Source organism: Lepidochelys kempii, chromosome 14 (assembly GCF_965140285.1).
Source record: "Lepidochelys kempii isolate rLepKem1 chromosome 14, rLepKem1.hap1, whole genome shotgun sequence".
Taxonomy (NCBI): domain Eukaryota; kingdom Metazoa; phylum Chordata; order Testudines; family Cheloniidae; genus Lepidochelys; species Lepidochelys kempii.
The window spans coordinates 6,202,213-6,214,614 of record NC_136393.1 but is presented as its reverse complement, the minus strand read 5'-3'; the positions used below and the strand labels follow the sequence as shown (position 1 = coordinate 6,214,614).

General features: G+C 39.0%; 1 protein-coding gene across 8 annotated transcripts in view; it reads right to left on the bottom strand.

The window, feature by feature from the left end:
- Positions 1–7,324, bottom strand: part of LOC140897656 (ABC-type organic anion transporter ABCA8) — a 53,989-nt gene extending 46,665 nt beyond the window's left edge. For 6 of the 8 annotated variants that reach the window (XM_073310545.2, XM_073310548.2, XM_073310549.2 and 3 more), the window contains exons 1-3: positions 7,117–7,271; positions 3,320–3,478; positions 2,054–2,154 (exon numbers count right to left, since the gene is read on the bottom strand). In XM_073310545.2, the coding sequence (XP_073166646.1) occupies positions 2,054–2,154; positions 3,320–3,478; positions 7,117–7,174 (318 nt within the window). In that variant the 5' untranslated portion in view covers positions 7,175–7,271. Of the gene's footprint in view, positions 1–2,053; positions 2,155–3,319; positions 3,479–7,116 lie in introns of all 8 variants that reach the window. The other 2 variants (XM_073310544.2, XM_073310546.2) reach the window with 2 other exon arrangements.
- Positions 7,325–12,402: the final 5,078 nt, after the last annotated feature.

Sequence of the window (12,402 nt, the reverse complement as noted above, 5' to 3'; positions counted from 1 at the left end):
AATGGGGCCTCTAGGCACTTCCCCAATAAAAGACAATTGCATATTAAAATTGTTAGTCTTAATACTAACACTGACAACACTAAATTTCTCAGCTGACAACCTCCCTTTCTGAGTTTATAATGTTGCACATAACAAAATCCAGTGCTAGGACCCATAATGGAGACGGGCAGAAAACAAGAACTTGAACAGAATAGCAACAGGGCAGAGATCTGTGAACAAAACATTTAAAAAAACATTTCTTAAAAAATAAATTAGGTGAAGTCAAAGCATAAACCAACATCAACTGCTCTTTAAACATCACGTGTTACCCAGGAGGCCAGACTCGATGATCACAGTGGTCCCTTCTGACCTTGGAATCGATGCTGATGCTAGAAATTACAATTGTTTCCACTGCAAATTGCAGCCAAAAGCCTTCAAGCCGTGAGAAATAGATGTGAGATAGGCTTCGAGGCCTGGCTTGTCAGGGATGTTCCTGTAAATATCCTAGTAGATGGAAACCGTCATGGAGAGTTGGCTCTTTCCTGAGCCTTCACGAATTTGAACCTAGCAGGAGGTTTTTGACGGTGCAATTGGGGGTTAGGTGCCTAAATGCCGCTTGTATCTTTTAAAATCCCCCCTTAACCTTTGAGGCCAGGTTACCTTAGTGAGAGCCCCTCTCCTCTTTGTCATTCCAACAGTGCAGACCAGGTTGTGCATTCTTTCCAACATTCCCCACGTTTGGTCTGCTGGGGACTGGCTGCAGAGAATTCTCAGAGGTGAGACTCTAACTCTAAAATTAGCATCCTATGCTGATCTGAAAAAGCCCCTGTTTTTTAGCCTTCAGAACATGCTACAGGGGCTCCCCTGTCTATTCTTTCAGACCTGTAGTGGGTAAGAGGAGCAATTATCCTGTTTTATAGCTTTCTAAAATGGCAAAAGGCACCACTCAGAATGCTCTAGGCTCCTCTGACAAATATTTCAAGACCAATATATCATCAAAATAAATAGCAACTCCATAACACACAGCACAGAAATAAACCAAGCTATCCCCTGTCCGGACACACAATCCCTTACAATATTTGCTTATTCAGCAGATTTCTTAAAAAGGCATGCCGTACAGCATGCTTCGAAGTTTAACCAATTTGTGTAATTGTAGACCAAGGACGAGGGGCACATTTCAAAGTAAAGAGGCCCGCACAGAGAATGCCCTTCCAAAAGCCCCTCCTTTGGGCCGAGGGGAGTACCTCTGCAGATCTTAACTGTAGCAGCATAGCACAGGGAGAGAGGCACTCTCTCAATTAGGAAGGTCTGAAGCCATTTAGGGTTTTAGAGGTCAATACCAACCCTTTCAACTCTACCCCGAAACCTCAGATATCCAGCCCAGATCATGGCACATGGGTTGAGCCTGCTTGCAACCAAATACTCCAGTTACCAAATGGGCTCATGTATTCCACACGAGTTTTAGCTTCTGAGTGGGTTTAAAAATGTAGTCCCAAGTAGATCTGTAGTCTCAAAATGGTAAAGGAATTAATTACAGTTGTGAGGTCCACTAGTCCATGCTGGAAAGAACAGTTGCAACCTCCTTGCCTGATTCAAATGTTATAAAGTGGCCTCGGCTACTTCTGAAAGATAATCATCCGGCTATAATCTGTATGTCAGTACCTGTTAGACGTTCCAGTTGGATTAGGGCCGTATGCTGCTGGGCACGAGTGAGTTGCATTTCACTTGTGGTTCTGGGAAGTTCTTTGTGTCATTACGTTTTATAAGTTTTACCATTTCTATTTTGTGACTTTTAAAACTGATCGTAATTTTGCACAGAGATTCTGAGGGGTGCATGTTTTCGAGATGAAACTAAAAGCAGTCAGTTTCTACAACCCATTCAGGACTCTGAGTTATTTCACACGTCGTTCTTTGGTAGAAGCTCCCGACACAAGACGATCCGTCGCTTTTTTTTACATTGTAATAATTCCATGCACTAAAAAAACCCTGATTATAGAAGAATTTATTTTGCTTAATGTTTAAGGGTCAGGTTAGAAGAAACAGAAAATAATTTCAGTGCAAGAATTCTGCTTACTTCTATAATAGCAGCATCAATGCTTGATTGCAGTGATAGAAATCCTCTGTACCAATATCTTGGACTATCGCAGTAATGTCCTGAAAAGTTATAACAAGAATCTGCAAAGATGAAAGGCCAAGTACATTACTTAATTGTGTGCAACAATCATTTTAATGCAGTATCAAAGTTGGGACTTTAATCCAACAAAAGTCAAGAAATTCAGATTTAATGGGACTACAATAATAACTCTGCAACAGCAGCAAGCAATTAGCTCCCAAGGATAGTGGAAATATCAAAGGATCAGCAGTGTATTGGACTAGTTCAGTGTCATCCCATGGAATAATAGCAGGACCTTATTGCCGTGGATACACCTGACAGCGTCTCTCTTTGCTCACTGCTTCCCACCTTAGTGCCTTAAGTGCATGTGAAATGCCAAAGCTCCCATTTACTTCAGTGGCAGAGGATCAGCCCCATACTAAGGATCTGGGCATATTTTTTAATTCTGTAGATGGTTTACAACCTGCCCAATGATTCAGCGTTTTTAAAATTTCCAATAAAAGCTGCTTGACTGCGATCTTCTGCCTGCCAAAAAAAACCAGAACCCAAAATCAAAGAAGAAACCAAAAAAACCTGGTACACCATTGTCTGCCGTGCTGCAGGCACTTCCACTCCCTGCTGCACAAAAGTGCCTCATTCCTACCCTGAACAACTGCTGTTCAAAGTGAGAAGTGAAGACAGAGTCTCCACAGCAAATCAATTCTTCACTTCACTATGTAGCCTCCTGAAAGGCCACAGGACTGAGGACACTAGTTCAGTCCTTATCAGCCATCAGTTGCTAAATTTTGCTAATAATTTTCATTATTTATATGGCGCGTATGTGGAGGTGTAAAATAGACTGTAGGGCAAACAAAGTGTAAAATGCATACTAATCTAGACCACAAGGTTGATCTGTCATGCATGGACCCTACATGATGAGACACGGGAAAAAGACTGAAATGGGATGTAACATATCAAGTGGGATGGAATATTTCAAGTAAAAGGGAGAAATATGCCTAAATCCTCAATTTAAAAAAAAAACCCAAAGTTTCTACTGTCTATATATTTAAAAGAAAGTTGGTGGTGTTGGATTTTATTATTTTGTTACAAACAATAAAACAGACTTACATTTGTGGTTCTTTCTAGCTCAGAAACTCACATGTAGACTAAGGGCCAAATCCACGTCAATGAAGCTATGCTAATTTACGCCAACTGAGGATCTGGCCATCTTTATTTATTTTTAATTACCTATCTGTCCAAAATGCTCATTTGGAGCAATCACATTGCTGGGAGGAAATCTGAGGCAATAGGAGAAGTCATCGTTAAATACAACCCCTACAATTTCGTCGTTCAAAATCCATGCTGCCTCCAGAGCTGTTTCATCTTCCATCACTTCAGTTTTTATACCTGTGGTTTATACAGAAAACATTACGATCAATAGCTACAACACTGAAAACGTGAGCACAGGGATTTTATACATCTAGCCAGTTTTGTCAGCTGTGTGTTGTTCCCCTCTGAATTTCCGTTCTCTAGGCCAGGTATATTTGTAGATGCTTTGGGTCACATTCAATTTGATCAGCTGGGAAAAAGTTAATAAGAAAATCTTAAGTTGAATTGTGAATGCAACAACAGGTAGGTATCTTAGTCCACAGATGGCACTGTATCTAGAGATAACTACTGTATAAAGATAGGGATAGAGATTTTCCCAAACTAAAACCCAGGATCCAACACCCTGCAAACTTCTCCTAGAAACAGTGTGGAATCCATATGTAGATATACATCTGAACTTCTCAGCTGGTCCTTATCTCAATAATGGATTCAGTGAAAACCTAGATTCTAATACAGTGCACTCCATTTATAAAAATTATTGATATAAGCATCAACCACATATAGTGATCAAAATCACTGGGACAAAATCATTTCTATACTAATCATAGTAAAATACTCTACTTATAAGAATCATTTAGTGGCACACTGACTACATGTAACATGATACTCGGTCAAGAGCAATGACATGTAATAAGCCAATAAAGCTGTTTTGAATTTGATGACATCTCGCGTTTTTAGGCACGTAGCACGTATAAAGAATCATCCCTGTGTAAAAAAATAAGTTGTGCCATTTATGTGAGAGTTGATCGACATAGCAGGAAAAAGAAAGACGCTTTCTGCAGATGAAAAACGCCATCTTCTGGAGTTCTGAAATAGTCCTCCCAAGACCAGCCAAAGCGATGCTGCTCAGAAATTGGGCATTCCACAACTTAATTGTCTACGATTCTCAAAGCAGGGAGAGCATCATACAAAATGAAGGAGACAGAAAAACAATGTGGCCAGACAAGGCACCTATGGTCGAGGCCGCTTTCATAAAGTGGATCAGAAATGCCAGAGAGAGAAATACCCCCCTATGTGGACTGTTGGTGACGCAGAAAGCAGAAAAACTGGTGGTGGCCCTGGGTGTTACCAACCTCAGGGCATGCACTGGCTGGTTTGAGTGTTTTCAAAAACAAGATGAGATTGTTTTTAAGAGAGAAGCCAAAGACACAGACATTAGGTTGTGTGAAGAATGATTAGAAAACTAGTGGATCGAAATGAGACATGGCTTCGCTGAACACGACATTTGGAGTGCAGATGAAAGTGGAATTTACTTTCGAGCCCTGCCTGATGGCACTCTCACTTTTAAATTAGACAATAAAAAAAGAAGGAAAGAGGTCTATAGAAAGAATTACTGCTCTATTCACCTGTTCCATGACTGGTAAGGAAAAGAACCTTTTCATCATTGGGAAAAGTCAAAACCCACAGTGTTTTAAAAATGTGAGATATCTTCCAGTCCTCTATGCTGCGAAGTCAGCTGCCAGGATGACAGGTCATCTATTCAGTGAGTGGCTGAAGGACTGGAATCAAAAGTTGGGGCCGTGAAAGGAGAAAGATTTTGCTACTTATGGACATCTGCACAGCCCACATGACAAAAGGTGTAGCACTGAGGAATATCCAACCTGAATTCCTCCCAAAAAACACAACTTCTATCCTTCAGCCATGTGCCCAGGGAGTTATCAGAACTGCCAAGGCACACTTTCATAAGCAAACGGCTCTCACGGTGTTTCACCACGCTGATGATGAGAACAACAAAGCTACTTCTGTGGAAATGGCCAGGAAGATCCATCTTTCAGATGCCATTTTAATGCTTGCAAATGCCTGGTCTGACATCAGTGCTTCAACAATTGCTGGAGAAAAGGAGGTCTGGTGATCGCACATATGGCGGAAGCAATTGTGTTGAGCCACCAAGACGATTCAATGCACATGAATTTGAAGAGTGGATAGACATTGATGATAATGCTTTTACTATGCAACCTGTTTCTGATAACATTGTGACTGAGATCAGAGACCATTTTGAAGTGAAACCTGAAAACGATGCAGAGGTGGACTCTTATGATGACACGGTAATCATCCCATCCTTGACCCAAATGAAGGATGTGACAAAAACTAATGGTCTATTGTACAGGGGCTTCAATGATTATAAACTCCTACATCACTTTGAAAAGGAAGATATGGTGATACTCTGAAATAAACGTTAATGTGAGCCACTACTGTTAAACGGTCTGTTTTGTTGTTTTACGTTGAAGTTTAAGCTATAAAAGTCAGTATAATGCACTTTCATATGTTACATTTGTTGCAGTTTGAGAGATTTTTAAAAATTTACATCTTTGGATCTTTACATTAAGAGGTAGATAGCGCCGGTAACTTACACTTTATGTAAAGTTGTAACATGCACAGTATTAATAATGCCTTGAAAAAAAGCACCAGCTAAATGATTGGGTAATAAATAAATAATAATAATATGCTGCTCAGTTAGAATGTTGGTATGGCTGGTAGAATGTTGGTTTTGTTCCACGCTGAATATGTTTAAAGTCTAAAGAATTTAGTTACGGTAAATGAGATGTTTCTCAATTGAATAAAAAAAGTCAGTTGTTTAAAACATAATGGTTGATTTAATCCATTCTTTGCAATTCTGCTTGTAAGAATCAACTGCTAAGAAGAATCAAATTATCCAGGATAGGTGTGATTCTTATAAAAGGAGTGCATTGTACTCTAATTATTGGGTGTTTGAAATCTGGATCACAGTTTTATGGCATCTCTGCTTCCCAGTCAACAAAAGGAGGAGTTTTATAATATCATTCTAGGGAAAGTTTCTGATCTGAGTTATTTATTTCTTATTAGGTCCTAAACCTGGCACCACATAGGTCACCTGCAATGCCAGCTAGCAGCTAATCAATGCAATTTATAATCAGGTATTCAGTGGGAAAACATATATTGTTTCAACTCCGCTGTCTTCCTTTCTTAAGGCCCTTCTATCACTGCTGGACTTCAAGGTGCAGTTAATGAAGTTTCTAAAATAATGAAAGAACCATTAAAATTCAGTCAAGTTTGTCAGAACATTGCTTGTGGATCAGGCTGCTAAATATTTTCATGAAACTGAATTTCAGGAGTATTCCACAAGGGAATAAACATATGTTTCCCTTGATGCTGTTGTGCTGTACTGTGAACATTTGTTAGCATGATCCATCAGGAATGGAAAATTAGTTACTATAATTGCCTGTTAACACCCCTCTTAATACAAAAAACTCACAAGCATTCCGAGAAAATTAAAAGTATTGGATAATGAAAACACAACTATCCATGACAATGAATGACAGAGAATATGGCCAAAAGTAACAACTGGATTTAAAAAAAGAATTATGGTAGATATATTCATGGAGGATGCAACTACATTGCTCCAGACATCCCTAAACTTCCAACTCCCAGAAGCTGGGACTGTATGACAGGGGCTGGATCACTCAAAATTGCCCTGTTCTGTTCATTCCTTCTGAGGCATCTGGCAATGGCTGCTGTCAGGAGACAGGATACTGGGCTAGATGGACTGTTAGTCTGACCCAGTATGGCTGTTCTGATGTTTTTATGAATATTGTATACTAGCAGAACATGTTAAGACACAGTACAGGTACGGCAGCTAAAGTAATAACAAATCTAAATATTTAATGGGCATAACGTACCTATCATTACAGAGTCTGAAGCCACTTTATTCATTATTTGTCTTGTGCGGCTTGTCATGGGTGTATAAGCAACTGTAATCCCAGTAGCATTATAGGCAGGGTCATCTAATCGTCCCAGGAAAGCATGAGGCGCTTCAGGATGTGGGACATTATACGTGAACGTTGATATCAAGTACACCAGAAAGAGAAATAGGAGTGACAGGACCCATTCCTGGGTAATGGAAAAGAGTAAACGAGCAGAGAGAATGGCACAACAATTTCAGAGAGAATGTTCCCTCCCTGATTATAAGATAAGCAACAAAGCCAGTCAATACATTTTAGATGGAACAGTTTTCCTTCAAAAAAAAAAAATGAAAGTTTCAGCAAAATCTAAATCTTGTCACAGAATATAGTCACTTTAACATCATTCAGAGCTTACAACTTTCACATCCGCTAATGCCTGAAAATCTGATCTGCAGCAACGCAAATACAAAGGGTAATATCGCCTATTCAGTCAATGAAACACAAAGCTCAACACTTTGTAAAAAGTTTACTGATTTTACATTAGTGCATATAATATGAAGACTGTGCTCTGCGTGTCACCACAAAACCATGATCAACTATTAAAAGTGAAGAGTAGTTTCGATAACAACCCGCAGATGAGAGAATTTCTCCTATTGTCTGTTGCAGCAATAAGAAAAAGAACTCTGATAGATGAAAAAGCCCCGCAAAAAACGGCAACAACAACTGGGGCTTTTCAAATATTGTCTCACTTTCGCTACTCTCTCAAATACAAAGTGGTTTTTGGGGGTGGGGGGAGGGAAAGAACCCACTCACATGAGCCAGCTTTTTTTCTTTTGTTCCCAAACTATCTTTTTGTACTTGCCTGAAAGGTCTGCATTTTCATTCTCCATTTGATAAGTAGATTTTTACGTAAGAGAGCCTTTGTTTGCTGGCACACACTCATATTTCTCATAAGTCTCTGCATTTCTCTATCTAGAAAGAAAAACAAAAGGATGTAAATTCTAATAAAACAAATCTAAGAAAAAATATTTGTTGTATTTGTACAATGCTTTGCATCCAAGGATACCAAAGCACTTTACCAAGCTAAGCAATATTTCCATTTTACAGATTTGGAAACAAAAGACTTGCCAAAGTTTCTTCATACAAAGGAAGTCTGTGTTGGCAGAGAAATCAAATTCAGATCTCTCCCTCCTAGACCCAATGCCTTAACTAATAGACCATCTCCTCTCCCATGGCTTTTATAATTACTATTTGGTGAAATTGTCTCTTCTGTACTGCAAAATTAAAGAACTCACTTCAGGTGCTCTCCTTTACTAAAAATGTTAGGGGTGGGGAGAAACGACAAGGATAATGAAAACTTTTCTGTTGTAGATGCAGGGTTTTCTTAACTTTTTCTCTATTTAATGTTTTTAGTCTTCTTCTTAGACATTAAACAACAGACAATACTATTTCATTTTTAATTCTATTGATACTTTCAGAAAAAGTGTGTACGCATTCTGCTGTTTTTAGTTTGAAAGTATTATTTCCTAAAAGGACCTCAAACTAAATGATATTTATAATTTGAAAAATCGAAATCCAACTTACTAATTATGCATTCATGTATATCTGGGTATGCAAAACAGTACTAAGAAATACAAAATGTGTTTTGAATTTTCAGTGGAATCCTAAATAACCTAACAATGGTAAAAAGCCTTAAAAAAAACTAGAAAAATAATTATTTTCGTATCTTGGCCTACCAGTGAACAAAAGTGTTAATTTAAAATTTAAAGTCAAACTCTTCTGTTTATTATAAACGTATACATAGTTTTAAGAAACAACGCCTACAGTCCTTCAAATCATTTGGAATTATGTCTAGGAGTGCTGCATTTAGCCCTAAATAACCATTAAGAGATGATGAGCGAGCAAGATGAAAAAGTATGGTTCAAACCACCACCACAGAATTGAATTTGAATTCAGCCTCTATTATTCACTAAGGGCTTGATCCTGCAAAGTGTCGAACAACTCCTGAAGGTGCTGTGAGCTGAGCACCCTTTGCTTCTATGGAAGTCAATAGGAGTTGAAGGCATTTCCACATCTTGCAGGAACAAGCCCAGGGATGTTCTTGAGTGAATTTTTGTTCCCAATGATAGTCACATAAAGAGAAAGAGTAACAAATGCATGTTTGTGAGAATATTTATCTGGAAGCACTGGAATGGGTTACACTGGAATGAGAAGCATTGGAATGAAAAGTGGTGGAATATCTGTCCTTAATTTTTTTAAAGCCCGGCTTGACAAAGCCCTGGCTGGGATGATTTAGTTGGTGTTGGTCCTGCTTTGAGCGGCGGATTGGACTAGATGACCTCATGAGGTCTCTTCCAACCCTAATATTCTATGATTCTATGAAGTGTTTGGCTGCTTCCTTTAAAATTCCTTTCAAGTTGGGAGTTATCCAATCAAAGCAAAAACAACAATGTGTTTGGTCACCTAAGTATCACCTATCTCAAAAAACATATGTAGTGAACGTGTAAAGCACTAGTTGTAGAGAATTGTTCGATCAGTCCATAAGGGTGAGCTACGTACACATAAATCAGTCAAGTTTGAGTAACTTGTGAAACCTTCAAGGGGTTACATATGTGAAATAATAGATGTCCAAGATCTAATTACAATCACAAAGCCAAAATGCAATCATACTATGGTATAACTGAATTATGCTTTCATACAAACAGACGTCCTGACCTTTCAAGAATTAGAGCTCAGTTACAGAGACAAGGTGGGTGAGCGAATCTCTTTTATTGGACCAACTTCTGCTGGCGAGAGAGAGAAGCTTTCAAGCCACACAAAGCTCTTCTTCAGTCACTCTCACCAACAGAAATGGGTCCAATAAAGAATATTATCCACCTAGTCTCTCTGATATCTGAGGAACAACACAGCTACAATGACGCACGCATAGCTCAGGATCAGCCACCTTTGCATCTGACCCTTTAAAATGTCTGTAGCTGAAATAAAAGGAGCTTGGATGTGTTTCATTGTTTTCCCTTTGGATATTGCTTTCAGATGTTGCTGACTGGACAGCTGGACTTTACTTATAAATGATGCCAAAAGCACTTCCATGGCTCGGTTCCCCTTACTATTGTTGTTGTGTGTGGTATCTTTTTGTGGGGGGAGTAAAACATTTGCATGCTCCAAGTGCAATAGGTTCAGATTTCTAATTACTCCTTCAGTGCTAACCAAGGAACCTATCCCGGAACGTGCCTGGGCATTCTCCATTGTCATTGATTTCAATGGGATTTGAGATCACTTGGCATGATATAGTTGGTCTTGTTAATATTTTTTCTTCAGACTTGGAATTTGATGACAAATAGTGCAAAAGACAAAGGAGAAAAGCTAAAAGTGCACATCACACGTTCACATCTTGCTTATGTGATTTGCTGTTCTGAAGAAGCAATATACTCAAAAATGTGGAACTAAAGTTATTTATCACATTATTGTTATTATTAATTATTCTTATTCTTATTACACGTGAACTTCTCTCTGCTACTAAAGCCAGAAGGAATGCCACTATAACTGAAAGAGCAGGACTGAGGTAGGCTATTCCAAAGAGAAATTACTCCAGTCATTTCATAATGGAGTACATCTCTCATTTTAGACCCAAAATTACCTCTTAGTAGAGCAACTTGTTGCTGCTAATTACTTATACATGGGAAACGTTGAATCAGAAAACTAAGGTTACAAGAAATTTGGTTATAAAATTAATTCCACATTTCAAGCTTCCTCCTCTACTATGCTAGTCTCATAAATAAATACATACTATAGAGCACTTTACATCTTCAAATGTCTTGTACAAATATGAACTAACCAGTAGCATTTATCTCACATGAGTGTCCTATCCCCATTTTACATACAGGGAAACAGACACAGAAGTTAAGTGAAGTGATTTGCTCAAGAACTGACTGCAAGAGTCTGATCCTGATCCCATTGAGCCAATGGTAAAATGCCCATTGATTCCAATGGATAGGATTTGATGGAATTTGGCCCATAGAAGATGGAGGCTTATCATGGTGCTGAAGATTTGGGGACCAAATCAGAATGAGCTAGTATGGGATCAAGGAATCTAAGCATCTGCAAGCCCAGGGCACTTCTCTTGAAGGGAGTGGATGTTTTTAAAAAAAATTAAAGAAGTTTCCCCATTAAACACTTGGGTGTGGAGAATTTTAGGTTGCAAACTCATACCGATGTGTGTAAACTTTTCTTTCAGAAGATTAAGTTTAAAAAAAAAAAAGTCAGAAACCCAGGCAATTCAGGGAACCACATGGCAACCTTGGCACTCTATGGCACCGAAACAGCCACGCTCAGGACATGGGAGCTGGGAAACTGAAATCTCTGAGAACCTCTTAACTCAGTTCTGAAGGGCGTACTCTTTGGAGCGCCTTGATCTCTTCAGTACAGAAGGTTAAAGGAGAGAATGAGGAAAAATGGAAAGCGCTGCTGTTGATTGGAAGGAACGGGAGAGAAGGAAGAAATACAAAATGCAGCTGACTGGCAAGGAAATGAAAACAGCTGGTGGGTTTGAAAAGCCCGCCCACTGCAGCAATTGATAAGCATGGCCGGTGGCAGCTCATTTTCTCAGGGGTTTTTCCTCTACATTCAGCGCTTCATCGCCCAGTCTCGGTGATTTGAGGAGCTAGTTTGGTTTAAAACACTGCACCTCTGGGTTTCATTTCAACTCTAACTTCTACAGAACTGCAGACAAATCACCACCACAATCCAAACTCTGCTCCAAGAAATAACGAAAGTCAACATTTGTACTTGGAAAGGACAAAAAAATAGTTTCCTTGTACAGTTGGAATTGAGCTCTCTGCAGAGTCACTGTAATAAATTTACTTCAAAATTAAGTCAGCTGCAGATTTACACACTTCCAGAAATGCATTCCGTCACTCTGCAGACGAGCCAACAGAAAACAATTTCACATTATCATCCCGACGGAACATTCATGACAAGAACCACACAATTGCATCAAGCAATCAAAGTAAACAATTTCACCATTACTCTCTTAGCTATCTATAGAGACAAGTAAGTTAACCAAACACAAAACTGCAAAAATAACACTGTGCAGTACTTTCTAAATGAGTCTGAGCATACTCCATTAGAGCAATCTTCTAGAGCAGGGTTAATCTAGTGGTGGTGATTTACATGTAATGTGGAAGTACAAATTTATCTTTCAATTCCTTGGTTGTTTTCTCTCCTAATAGAGGTTAAGCAGTACAAATGCACTATAGCAGATCTTTCTTTTTTCACACCTACCAG